Raw genomic sequence first — 14408 nt, 5'->3', positions numbered from 1 at the left:
TTAGCTAAAAGGACAGATTTTATCCTTCTAAATATCTTTTTCAAAAATAGCTCTTTTTTGAGGCATAATTAACACATAAGAAGCCCACATATTAAAAGTGTAACCTGAACAGGTGTGGTAGTGCACACCTTTAATTCCAGCACTTGGGAGGCAGAGGCAGGTGGATCTCTGCATTCGAGGCCAGCCTGGTCTACAGAGTGATTTCCAGGTCAGTCAGAGCTACACAGAGAAACCCTGTCTCAAAAACCAAAAACCAAAACCCAGTAACACAAAAAAGTATGTATGATACTTGGCAGAGGAGACACCAACATCAGGAAGAAGGCTCTCCCAGGGTGGGGCTTACCCTGTGCACTTGGAGTGTGCTGACCCCCGAGTAAAATTTACTTCATAATTTGTGGTAGTGAGGACTACATTTGAGCTCTTTCCTGAAGAAAAGTAAAATAAAAACCAAAACAAAACAAAATAAAAAAGAGGGAAGTGTGATATTAACACATGTACACAACCATGAAACCATGATCTAGCAAGCTCCACCATCCCCAGATGCTCAACATCCTCGGCGACTCCCCTGCCTATCACTACAGACCCTCCCTGTTCCAAGAACACAACTGTTTTGCTTTCTAACATTAAAGATAAGTTTTCACTTTTCAGAGTTTCATCATAAATGGAGAGACAGCTCAGCAGTTAACAGAGTTGGGTTGGCAGCACCCATGTTGGACATGCGCACATACGTACACACAGATGCACAGAATTTAAAGCTAAAAATAGGTCTTTTTTTAAAAACAAATTTTAGCCGGGCAGTGGTGGTGCACATCTTTAATCCGAGCACTTGGGAGGCTGAGGCAGGTGGATTTCTGAGTTTGAGGCCAGCCTGGTCTACAGAGTGAGTTCCAGGACCACCAGGGCTGCACAGAGAAACCCTGTCTCAAAAAAAAATTTTTTTTAGACATATGTATTTTTTATTTTATTTTATTTTATTTTATTTTATTTTATTATTTTATTTTATTTTATTTTATTTTATTTATTTTATTTTATTTTAAGTGTTTTGCCTATAGTATGTATGTGCCCCAAGAGTGCCTGGGCCCAAACAGGTAAGAAAAGGGCATCAGATCCTCCAGAACTGGTGTCCCAGATAACTGTGAGCCACCTGTGGGTGCTGGGAACTAAATCTTGATCCTCTGCCAAAGCAGCAGGTGCTCTGTCGACTGAGCTCTTAACCAGCTCCTAAAAACAAATCTTAAAAACAAAACAAAACAAAGGTCTCCCCAAGCAGTGGCAGCACACACCTTTAATCCTAGCACTGTGGAGGCAGAGGCAGGTAGACCTTTGAGATTGAGGCTAACCTGGTCTACAGAGCAAGTTCCAGGACAGTGAGGCCTCAGAGTTCAGTGGGAAGATTGCCTGCTGGGAACCATTCGGTGGATATTCTTCTTTAGTCTGGTTTATTTTATTCGTGTATATAGGATATTCGTGTATATAGGATATAATTACGTATTCATGCTGCTGTGTACATTAACAGTTTATCTGTTCACCCATTGACGGAGTTTGGGTTGTTCTCATTTGGGACTAACACAGATAAAGACGGTGTGAACACTCCTGTACACTTCTTTGCAAAGCTTCATGCTTCCGTTTCTCTTTGATAAAAACCTGAGTGTAGAATGGCTGGCTCATTCAGTGAGGGTGTGTTTAATCTGTGTTTCGTTTGTTTGTGAAACAAGCTCTCATTATGTAGCCTTGGCACTCACTGAGTTCTGTGGCCGGCCTTGAATCTGTAGAGCTCTTCCTGTCTCTGCGTCCTCAGTACTGGGGTTACAGGTGTGGCCCAGCATCTGTAACACAGCCCCGTGCTAACCTAGTCTTTGTGCATCGTACTTTGGATATTAAGTCTAAGAAATGTTTGCTCAATTAATGGCATCAAATTTTTTCTCTTAGATTTACTTCTAGAAATTTTAGAAGGTGTGTGTGTGTGTGTGTGTGTGTGTGTGTGTCTGTGTGACTGTGTGACTGTGTCAGAATGGGTACACATGCCACAGAGTATGTTTGATGCTCTTACCATTCAGGACTTGGGGATCAGGTCATCAGTCTTGAAGGCGAGCCATTTTACCTGCTGAGTCATCTCTCGAGCTCTCAATAAGTTCTTACATTCGTTTCTCAATCTGCATAAAAATCATGTTGGGATTATGACTGAAAATGTATTGACTCTAAGATCAAATGATGGAGATTTGATTCCTTAACAATGATGGTTAAGAATGTTGGTTGTTGACCAATGACTACTGTACATTTCTCCAGTTATTTAGGCTTTTATTAATTTATCTCAGCATAGATCTTCCATGCATCTTACCAGATGTATTACTCTTTAAGTTGTTATACTTTGTATATTTATTGTTTTTGTAAATTATGCATTTAAGTTGGTGTCTTAATTAGGGTTTCATTGCTGTGAAGGAATAACATGACCAAGGTTTATAAAGGAAAACATGTAATTGGAGCTTGCACACAGTTTCAGAGGTTCAGTCCTTTATCATCATGGTGAGAAGCATAGCAGTGGGCAGGCAGACATGATGCTGAAGGAGCTGAGAGTTCTACATCTTGATCCAAAGGCAGCAGAAGGGGACTATCTTGTGCAGGCAGCCAGGAGGATCCTGGAATTCCACACTGGGCAGAGCTTGAGCATAGGGAGACCTCAAAGCCACCTCCCTCACAACCTCCAGTGGCACACTTCCTACAAGTCCACAAGTACTTGAACAAGGCCACACCTCCTAATAGTGCCACTGTGGGTCAAGCATTCAGACACGAGTCTATAGGGGCCAAACCTATTCAAACCACCACATTCTACTCCCTGACCACCATAGTCCTGTAACCATAACATAATGCAAAATGCATTTAGTCCAACTTCAAAAATCCCCATAGTCTATCACAGTCTCAAAAATGTTTAAAAGTCCAAAGTTCAAAGTCACTTCTGAGATTCATGCAATCTCTTAATTGTAATCCACTATAAAATCAAAAAGCAAATCACATACTTCCAATATCACAGGATATGCATTGCCATTCTAAAGCATCATAGTTATGAAACATTGAACCAAAGCAAAACCAAAAACCAGCTGGGCACACTCCAAACTCTGCATCTCCATATCCAGTGTCCAACTCCTTTCAGCTTCATTGGCCTTGACACAATTCCTTCTCTTATGCTGGTTCCGCTCCCTGTTAGCAGCTTTCCTCAGCAGGTGTGCCTCAGCTTTGGCATCTCTGGCATCTGGGTCTCCAAGGCAACTTCAACTTCACGGCTTCTTGTTCCAATGTCTGGGATCCACAGATGGTCTTCTGGGCTCTTCCAAAGGACTTGGGTCACTTTTCCAGCTCTGCCCTCTGTAGCACTGTAGGCTCTGGCTGCTGCTGTTCTTGGTGATCATGGTGCTGGTATCTCCAATACGCTAGCGTCTTCCACTGCAGCTAAGCTGTGCTTTCATCAATAGCTTCTTGTAGACTTCCTTCATGGGGCCAAGACCAAACTTATTTGTATGACCCCTTCAATCCTGGGTCTTCAGCTGCCACTGAGGCTGCACCTTCACCAATGGCCTTCCCTGGCCTCTCAGAGTGCTAAACCTCAGCTGCTCTCCATGACACCTTCATGCCTTCAAAACCAGTACTACCTGGGTGATTCTTACACATTACAAAGTTTGATTGCCAGCATGAGGTCTATATCTGGAACACAGCTTCTTTGTGCTCTCAGAAAACACTTCCCAGAATATTTCACCTTAGTGATGCTGATCTCTTCTCAATCACTACTAATTTTTTAGCGTCAGCTAACCAGCATCAATTGTCCTAGTAACCCCTTCTATTCTTGACTCTAAAGCCAGAGTCGTATGGCCAAAGCTGCTGAGTTCTGTTGCTTGCTGGGACATCCATTAACACCGTGGTGGAAAGCTTAGCAGCATGCAGACAGACATGATGTTGGAGAAAGAGCTGAGAGTTCTACCTCTAGATCCACAGACAGCAAGAAGACTAGAATTCCACACTGGGTAAAGCTTCAACTTAGTAAACCTCAAGCTTTCCCCTACAATGCCACATCCTCCAACAAGGCCACACCTCCTAACAGTGCCACTCCCCATGGGCCAAACATTCAAACACATGAGTCTGGGGGATGGGGACAAACCTATTCAAACCACCACAGTTGGTCTTTACCTGGATTCACAGACAAATGGTGGGTTTTGGAGCAGATCTTGTATATTGCAACCTTGCTAAATTACCTATTAATTCTAGAAGCTTTATTTTTAAAGACAGTCAATCTAGTCCAGACTGACCTATGGAATCTAGACTGGGCTCCGATCTGTGGTGATCCTCCTGTCTCAGCTTCTAAAGGGTTGGAATTACAGTTGTTCTACCATATACAGATTTTTCTAGCAATTTTTTATTTGTTTGTTTTTCAAGACAGGGTTTCTCTGTGTAGCCCTGGCTGTCCTGAAACGCTCTACCTGTAGACCAGGCTGGCCTTGAACTCAGAGATTTGCCTGCCTCTGCCTCCCAAGTGCTGGGATTAAAGGCATATGGCACCATTGTCTGGCTATTCTAGCAACTTTTTAATAGACTCCATTAGATTCTCTGTATAGATGTCATTTGTGAATAAAGAGTTCTTGTCTAGTAGAACTTGTTCAAAAATAGTACAACTTCAAATTGGGATGATAAGAGCAAAATATCCTTCCATTATTCTTTCCCATTTTTATATGAATATGTGTGTCTTGCTCACATGCCTGACTGTGTGTGCATGCAGTGCTCAAGGAGGTCAGAAGAGGGCATCAGAGCCCCTAGAACTCAAGTTAAAGATGTTTATGAGCCCCCTATATGGATGCTGGGAATTGAACCTCTGCGAAAGCTCTCAAGGGCATCTTTCTAGACCCCTTCAATTATCGTCGACTTATGGGGAAGGTACTCAGCCCTTCTCTGCTAAGCACTGGGCCCTGTGGTTTATCCCTGTAATCATAGGTAGATAGACAGATAGATAGATGGGAAAACCATAATGAATTGCATTATGCATTATTATGTATAGCTAATGTATATCAATAAAAACATTTAAAAGAACAAGCAAAAGCATGAATTCAGCTGCAGTGTCATAGGACTGGTTTTTTTTGTTTGTTTGTTTGTTTTTTGTTTTGGTTGCAAAAGGTTCTGTTTTATTCTTAGATTCCTGAGAATTATCAATATTAGTTTAAAGTTTTGTCCAAAAATTTTTTTGTGCCTATTGAAATTATTGTATTATTTTCTTGTTTGGTCTACTTATGTGATGAACTGTGCTAACCGATTGTAAGATGCTCAATCAACGGCGCATCCCTGAGATATCCCTGAGTTGCTTGTGCCGTGTTGTACTCTTTGTATGTGGTAGAATTCCTTCTTATAACAACTTTGTTTGGATTTGTGCACTTGTGCTTTTAGCGGATGTTGTTGCTTTATAGTTTTCTTTTCCTGTAGTATATTTACCTGGTTTGGGTTTCGGGGTAATCCTGACCTTGTGGTGTGAGTTGGGACCTGTTCCTTCCTCTTCAGTGTCTGGAATTCTTTGAGTGTGATTGTAAAACCATGACGTGTTTGTCACAATCATAGCACAGCCACTCTGAAACAGCACACGTCCACCCCTTCCTGCCCTAGACTTTGTGTTATCACTTTCATTTTTATATATACTATAAACCCCATTCAGTTGTCATGATTTCACTACACAAATAACCTCTAAAGGTTATTTGGTAAAACTAAATCACATATTCTCCCTTTCCTATGTGCTCAATCTCCTGAGCACATTTTTGTTTGTTTGTTTTTTGTTTGTTTTTGAGACAACATCTTACTATGTAGCTATAATTGGCCCAGAACTCACAGAGAGGCTCCTGCTCCTGTCTCCCAAGAGCTGGGATTAAAGCCTCATGTAACCTCAACCAGCCTTACATCCTCATTTTTATTTGGTATTAGTCCCTTTTGTATCTGAAGTATATATGCACTCTAGTATAGGTGTACAAGTGCTGAGCTCTTTCGTCTTTAGGGAGCTGGAAAAGCCTTTGTGTTGACTGTGTTTCCAAGAGATACTTGCCATTTGGTTGTTGTGTGGGGTTGGGATGGAGAGCATTGCTTTGCTCGAGTTAGTCAAAGGGTCTACTGATGATCGCAGCCTGGGACAGTCCCCTGTGTTTCCGTGTTTGATGCCCCTCCCCCACTGACTTCTCACTTGGCTGTATATGGTCTCACACTGTCTTCCTCTTTGCTTCTCAGTACAGAGTATGTCTTTTCCCCTGATTGCTAGCAGTAGCAGTTTCTATGTGAGCAATTTGATTAAGCAATGGGTTTATCTTGCTCTCATAAACACCATGGGTTCCAGCTGGCCTGCTTCTTTCCTTCGGTGGTTGTTGGGAACATGAATCTATCATATCCATCACCCTGTCCAAAACTCAACTCCAAATGGATCAAGAACCTCAACATAAGAATCTGGAAAAGAGCCGGGCAGTGGTGGCGCATGCCTGTAATCCCAGCATTTGAGAGACAGAGGCAGGCAGATCTCTGAGTTTGAGGCTAGCCTGGTCTACAGAGTGAGTTCCAGGACAGCCAGGGCTACACAGAGAAATGTTGTCTAGAAAAGCCAAAAAAAAACAAGTAAGAAAGAAAGAAAGAAAGAAAGAAAGAAAGAGAGAGAGAGAGAGAGAGAGAGAGAGAGAGAGAAGGAAGAAATAAAGAAAAAGAGAAAAAAAAAGAGAAAGGAAATGGTCTCGAATTCCTTGGCACAGGAAAGGATTTTCTGAACAAGACACTGACGCCATAGGCATTAAGATCTACAATAAATAAATAGAATTTCATGAAGCTAAAAAGCTTTTTTTTTTTTTGTAGAGAAAAGGACACCATCATTTGGACAAAGCGGAAGCTTACAGAATATAACTAATGCATAACTAATTATGTTAGATGTAATTTAGCAATTATACATCTGATAAGAGTTAGTTATCTAGGGTATATAAAGAACTATAAAAAAATGAGTATCAAAACAAATAACTCAGTTTCAAAATGGAGTACAGAACTTAATAGAGTTCTCAAAAGATAAAACAAAAACGGCTTGTAAACACTTCAAAAAGTGTTCAACATCCTTAGCTGTCAGGATAATTCAAGTTAAAAGTACTTAGAGATTTCATCTTGTCCCAGTAAGAATGGCCAACATTAACAAAAACAAATGACAGCACGTACTGGCAAGGGTATGGGGAAGGAGGAACACTGACTCATCGCCGGTGGGAGTGCAAACTGGTATAACCACTATAGAAATCAGCGTGGGGGAGGCGGTTCCTCAACAGCTGCAAACGGAGCTACCACAAGGTCCAGCTATTTCACTCTTGGGCAAAGGGCTCCATCTTACCCCAGAGACCTTGCACATCCGTGCTCACTGCTGCTCTCTTCATAAGAGCCAGAAATCGGAAACAGCCTAGATGCCCATCAACGATGAATGAATTGATGAAGTGTTGTACATTCGCCCAACAGAATGTTATTCAGCTGTTAAGAAAAACGGAATTGTAAGTCAATAGATGGAGCTAGAACAAAATCCTGAGTGAGGTGACCCAGGCACAAAAAGACAAACATGGCATGGTTTCTCTTATGTGTTGATGTTGGCTTTTACGTTTTAGATATATGTGTTCCGAGATAACCACAGAGGCTGGGCAGCTAGTGAGGGACCAGGAAAGAGGGGATCTTCCAAAGAAGGGGAAATGGTGTATAGACTTATGGAGACATAAAGAGAAACTGGAAGCCAGGTGTGGTGGCACATTTGTTTAATCTCAGCACTTGGGAAGAGGCGGGCAGATCTCTGTGACTTGGAGGCCAGCCTTGTCTACATAGTGAGTTCTAGGACAGCCAGAACTAATGAGCTCCTGTCACCCTCGCTCCCAAAAAAGAAAATCAGAAAGAGAGCGAAGACTGAAGAGGATTAAATGGGAAGGGGGTGAGAAATCAGTATAAGGAAGACATAGAAAGAGGGTCAACTAACACAGAAGCCCTGAAGGCCTTTTGAAGAGCCACGTGGAAATCTACTACTATAGAAGCTTTCTAATATATATATTTAACTTCCATACATACATATGGAAGTTCAATGAAGTCAACATATAATGGGTGACTAGACATCTTATGCCATCAGGTAAGACCTCCAAAGCCAAGAATGGGTTACTTATTGTTCCATTATTGGTCAAGAGAGTCCCATCGAACACTGCCACCCCCAAAGTCACAGGCTGTTGCCAGGACTGCTGCTTGTTCTCCATAACCTGATAGTAAGACCCTGAAGTTGCTGAAGATACAACTTATGTATGTCATTGGACATGAAGATAAATGAGCTGGTACCCAACTGGGGGCTTCACTCCTGTCGACTGGTGTGCATGGTGCTGGAGGGTACTTTGCATGCTACCAGAGAATCAAAGTCAGCAGCAGTATCACCAGCTGCAAATCCTGTGACCTCCAACAGACTGGCCTGCAAGATGTACTGGTGCTGTCGTGGCACAGATATTATAGGTAACCAACCGCTTCTTCCTTGGATTTAAGGCTTACTCTATGAGATGCGATCCATACCTGATACTGCTGAGGTGGCCAAGAACCTGAGACTAGATAAGTCATGAGCCTTCTGCTATTCTTCTGATGAAAGAACATAGCGATAAAATAGTTCCTAGTAGCTGAAGCCAAAGACCAGAGCATAGCTCAGTGCTCACTAAACAAGCTTCTTCTTGCAGTGAATTGGAATTGACATGGAGACCCCTGGACAATGCAGAAAGCCAGAGACCTTGGAGCGCTTAAACCCAAATGGGCTGTTTTTATAGAATCTCTTGCCTCAAGGCTCAGGAGTCTATTCAGAAGAGGAAGACAGAAAGATTGTAAGAACCAGAGGTGGTGGATGACCCAAAGGAAACAGTGTCTTCCAGACACAACAGGACAGTTACACATAGGAACAGGCAGAGACTGTGGCAGCACACACAGGACAGATGCAGGTTCAAAGCAGACAGGGTGCTAGTACAGAGAAGAGGATGTAGATCAGGGGTCGCACCCCAACCAAGAAGCTATTTGCAGCTGATACCTACCGGGAAAGGGGAAATCAGGTTGTTTGCTTCTTTGTTTGTTTGTTTGTTTTAAATGAACTAAGTGTCACTGGGTACATCAACCACACTCCTGGACAGGCCAATACAAAATGGGCTCCGTGGTGTAGCTGTTATGCTTTTCTTGTTTTTGTTTTGTTTTTGTTTTTGCTTTTTTGACTTATTAGGATTTTGGTGGGTGGGGGTAGGAGAAGGATATTGTTTTGTTCTGTTTTCCCAAGACAGGATTTCTCTGTGTAGTCCTAGCTGTCCTGGAAATCGCTCTGTAAACCAGGCAGGCCTTGAACTCAGTGATCTGCCAGTGCTGGTGCTAAAGGCACGTGCCACCTTCTACCTTTGTTTTCATCCTTTAAAATTTGCTTTGGTTTTCTTTTTCAGTTTTGTTTTGTTTTCAAGAAAAGATATAAGGTTGTGTTGTGCCAGGAAGTGTCTGTGGACCCCAAAAGACCACCAAGGAGATGGCACCAATGCAATTGCACTAGGGCTAAGGAGACACTGCCGATGCAGTCACACGAGGGTCTTTACTCAGGCTCGAGCCTGGGCTACACCATCTCTGAAGTGGCAGGATGGGAGGGTGAAGGCCAGAGCTGTCAGCGGGTCAAGGCTTCGTGGGAAATGTCGGGCAAGCAAGGGGGGTTCAGGCTGGCAAGCATCTTATTGTACTAACACTGCAAGCCAACAGACGGGTGCTCTAAAGCAAGACCATGAACAATCACAAACAGTCCGAAGGTACATCTGAAACAGTCGGACTAATCTTTGATTGACTGTTGCTAGGGAGTAGCTAAGGAGTGACTCTGGGGTATGGGACAAGCCATGGATGGCCCTTCCTGGTACTTGGGTACAGCTTGGGTTCAGCTATAGGTCAAGTTTCTCTTAAGATGGAGGCCTGTCCCATGATGAAGTGGGTTTGGCCTCTCCATTAATAGGTAGGTAGGATCTGGGAAGACCTGGGGAAGGGAGAGAATATGACCAAAATATATTGTACGAAAAACCTTTAGTAAACTAAAAGCTGGAGAGGAGGAAGAGCACACAGGTCTACATTTCTGCCCCATCCACGAATCCTGTGTTCATCCGACCCTCAGGCCCGATGCCGGGCTTGCTTGTTGTTACCACAGTCTTACACATCCTTTACTAAATTCTCATAATCAATTTAAGATTTAAAAAAAAAAAGTTTTCTTCATCCCAGTCACATTATGGAGAAAATGTTAATAATTCCTCCATCTGTCAATCCCATCTCTGAGGTAAATGGCTAAGCCTGGGGCTAAAACCTCCACACGTCTTCATGTGCTCACAGAGACGTGTCTAGGGATAAACGAGAACTTCCTTTATAAGACCTATGCCGGAGAGGGTAGAGTAGCAAACCGTTAAACAAGCCAGGCGGTGGTGGTACATGCTTTTAATCCCAGCACTCAGAGACAGAGGCAAGTAGATTGAGTCCAGCCTCGTCTACAGAGCTAGTTCCAGTGCAGCCAGGGCTACACAAAGAAGCGTTGACTTGAAACAAAACAAAACAAAAAGCAAAAAGCAAACAAACAAAAAATCCAAAGAAGTTAAACAAGGGGAAATATTTAATGGTAACAGTAACAATAACTGAACAGACTGATAGAGAAGGCGGTCAGTGTTGCAATCCTAAGTGTGAATTTGGCGTGTCAGTGTGGTGGTGTGTGCTTCCCCTTTGACAGCGGCATTTGAGGCTCCCATAGAAGACTGTTGCTACAACTCATACCTCCACATGCAGGGCACACACATGTTACACAACCAGCATGCAAAAAGACATTTTGACATTTTGACTGTTTTGCAGATTATCAAAGACCTGCAGTTGCTGGGGTTGGTGGCAGCCCTGGTGGTGGCTGATGTAATCCTGCTCATGACATGGGTGCTGACTGATCCCATCCAGTGCCTCCAGATCCTTGGTGTCAGCATGAAGGTGAGAGGCTGCCTGTCCCTTGGCCATCTGATCCCTTTCCTGGGCTGGCTTCTGTGTCCCACAGGGTCATCATCTCAGCAGCACCTACTGAGTCGCTGTACCGCAGAGAAGTCAGGGGCAGTGGCTCCTCTGAGCACCCTGCCCCTTGTCTGGAAGCTGTGCTGCCACCCACAGTGATCCTTGCGCCCCCGCTCATCTCGTGGGCGTCCCCAGATGTCAGTGCACAGGGGAGTCTGCCTGGCAGTTCTCTCTGCTTGCACAGTCACAGAGACCTCTTAGCTCTAGGGAGCCGCCTTCCCCTCCCTGTTGTAAGAGGAGGGTGATGTTCTGAGGGAGCCTTGGTGGTCTTCCACCTATAGTTCAAATCCCAGGCTGCATCAGCCATGTCCCTGGGGATGGCTGCAGAACTAAGTCTCCTTTCCAGATAGAGGAGTCAGTTGGAGATAACACTCCTGCCTCTTTCACTAGGCTCAGGTGAGATCGGAGAAATAATTCATGTAAACGGGCTCAGGAATGCAGCGGAATCGATATCAGAAGGAGCGGTGAATAAGGGTTTGGTTGTTTGCTGATACTGGTTCCTGGTGTGAAAAACTCCTGTAACTTTGTTGCAGAGCTTTCGGAAACCGCGGTGGTAACAAAGCAAATGCCCTCGAGTACCGAAAGCGGCCCAGCATCTGCTAGCCGCCCACCTTCTCTCCCTTCCCTCCTGCTCAGGCACTCTGATTTTAGGTTCTAACAGAGTCGCCCACGTATTTCCGTTCTTACATACTAAAGAGGGAAACTCTATGCTCTGGAGGAGTTCACACTCCAGGGAAGTGCACAGAGCTCTGCTGTGTGGTCCCGGGAGTGTGAATGCCCTTGGCTCTGACCCTGTGTCCCTCGCAGGTGACAGGGAGAGATGTATCCTGCTCTTTGACCAACACACACTTCTGTGCTTCACGGTACTCCGATGTCTGGATTGCCCTGGTTTTGGGATGCAAGGTTGGTAACTACACCTCCTCGGGTTACAGTCTGTCTCCAACAAAACGGGTTTGGATAAAGAGAATTAGGGAACTGATGAGGTGTGCTCCCGGATGGGGATGGCTGAGAATGGGGAGCTCAGAGCTAACCTGGGCTCCTGCAGAAGTCCCGAAGCTGTGAACCCTTTGGTTCTCTACTGTTTTCATTCGAAGGGTTTACATGTATAGCTCCCCCGCGGGCTTGCTTTCAGCCTGCCCACAAATCAGTTTCTCTCTTATTATGGTCTGTTTTTCTATTGGGGGAGTGGGTGTGTGTGTGGGGGGGCACAGCTGTTTGTTTTCTGAGGGTCTTGCTATATAACCTTCGTTGGTCTCACTGCCTGTGTAAGCCAGGCTGGCCATTGTAACTAGCTTGGGAGATGTTGTTGTCTTGTTTTGTTTTTTTAAAGAAGAATCCAGGAATCAAACAGCCGCTACTCACTTGTATCCTGGAAATGGTTAAAACCTCCAAGCGCTACAGAATGACTCTGCACTCTTCCCCCGGCCCCTTCCTAGCTGAGCCCTAACCTCATCTAACCTCTCAGACGCATAACCCTCTCCACTAGAGACGACGATGGCAGCCTCTTAGAGCTGTTCTCAGCTGGTTAGAACTCACACGTGAGAGTTCCGAGCCACTCCTGTCCTTACTAACGGCTCCAGAAACCGAGTTCTGCCTCTTGCCCTGGACGGTTCTGAAACATCAGGTCATCTCAGTTCCTAGCTCCCAAAGCATCTCGTCCACCTCCCCGCCCCAGCCTGACCCAGCCTTCCTCCATTTCCCCCACTATTGCAGTGATATGGATAAAGGTGAACAAGTTTTTGAGCATCAGAAAACTAGCCGAGCCAACCTCTGCACACACACACCACCCGCCAGCAAGGAGCTCCGGAGTAGTGCTGAGCCCCGCCCCCGCCCTGAGGTGGGCACGGTGGCGGTGGCTCTCCTCGCACCCATTTCCCTTTCTGGCAAGAATTTTAATGGGATGAAACGTCTATTAAGATCATATTTAACATTTTCAGAATCACAGAATTAATTTTATTCACTTTTGCTAAAACTATTAACAATCCCATTGCCAACCACTGCTCGATGGTACCAGTTGCCCAGGAGTCAGGTGCCACTGGCCCCTCCAGGGTCCTACTCAGCAAAGATCCCAAGGTGACTGGGTTTGACCCTCCACCCGCTCCCCCCCCCCAAGCCCTGGGTGTTAGAAACACCTCTGCCACACTGACTCCTTACCCTCCAGCACAGCCAAAGCTTCAAAAGTCACCCCTGCCTGCCAGCGGTGGTGCTGGCCAGGTCATGTGATCCCAGAGTCAACAGGACACCTGGCCTGGCTTTCCTTAGTCTCTGGAATCCCCCTGGCTCTCAGCCTTACTTACTTCATACCCAATGGCATCCACACGGTCCACCTCCCTATGAGCCAGGCCTGCTGCCTGGGGGTGGCGGTGGTGGTGGTGGTGGTGGTGGTGGTGATCTCAGGAAGTTGTTTGCTTTTGTTGTTTTTGAGTCAGGGTCTGTCTTAGGCTTGCTAAGACAGTGATGAAATACTGTGACCAAAAAGCAGGTTGGGGAGGAAAGAGTTTGTTTAACTTCTACTTCCATATCGCTGTTCATGACTGAGGTCAGTCAGGACAGGAAGCTGGAGGCAGGAGCTGATGCAGAATCCAGGAAGGACTGCTGCCTACTGGCTTGCTTCCCCTGGCTTGCTCAGCCTGCTTTCTTATAAAACTCAGGACCACCAGCCCAGCGATGGCACCACCACAATGGACCGGACCCTCCCCCCACTGATCACTAATTAAGAAAATGCCTAAGGCCCTGATCCTGGAAAGGCCTGATTCAGCATTGTAGGGGAGTACCAGGACAGAGAAAAAGGAGGGAGGTGATTGGAGTATGGGTGTAGAGAAGGCTTATGGGACATATGGGGAGGGGGGAACTGGGAACGGGGAAAGCAGTTTTGGAATGTAAACAAAGAATTTAGAAAAGAAAAAAAAAGAAAAAAAAAAAAAAAGAAAGAAAATGCCTTACAGCTGGATCTTACGGAGCCATTTTCTTAACCGAGGTGCCCTCCTTTCAGATAATTCTACCTCCTGTGTCAAGTTCACATAAGACTAGCCAGCACCAGGTCTTGCTGTGTAGCCCAAACTGGCTTCAAACTCACAGCAAAGCTCCTGCCTCAACCTCACCACTGTAGGATGCCTGGCCACCCATCATGCCCTGCTGACCTTGGTAGCAATGGTTTGCAGCTTAGTACTTTTGAGCAAGTTAGAAAGGCTGGTGTGTGCAGTCACGTGCAGCCTGTGTTGCAGACGGAAGCTTTGATCTCTGTATGCGCGCAGCTGCCTGGGGGGTGGGTCACTGTTGGATACTATGTTTTCTCCCTAACAGAGACCCGGGAAGGCAGGTTT

At 45.1% G+C, this 14408-nt stretch overlaps 1 protein-coding gene across 2 annotated transcripts in view; it reads left to right on the top strand.

Annotated features, from left to right (window-relative positions):
* The window catches only part of Gpr156 (G protein-coupled receptor 156), a 59671-nt gene that overhangs the window by 30341 nt on the left and 14922 nt on the right, over nucleotides 1-14408 (top strand). Inside the window, exons 5-6 of one of the 2 annotated variants that reach the window (XM_052158442.1) lie at nucleotides 10882-10995; nucleotides 11893-11988. In XM_052158442.1, the coding sequence (XP_052014402.1) occupies nucleotides 10882-10995; nucleotides 11893-11988 (210 nt within the window). Of the gene's footprint in view, nucleotides 1-10881; nucleotides 11008-11892; nucleotides 11989-14408 lie in introns of both variants that reach the window. The other variant, XM_052158441.1, reaches the window with a different exon arrangement.

Source organism: Apodemus sylvaticus, chromosome 15, assembly GCF_947179515.1.
Source record: "Apodemus sylvaticus chromosome 15, mApoSyl1.1, whole genome shotgun sequence".
Classification (NCBI taxonomy): Eukaryota; Metazoa; Chordata; class Mammalia; order Rodentia; family Muridae; genus Apodemus; species Apodemus sylvaticus.
The sequence above is the reverse complement of the archived record's forward strand: the minus strand, read 5'-3'. Positions and strand labels throughout refer to the sequence as shown.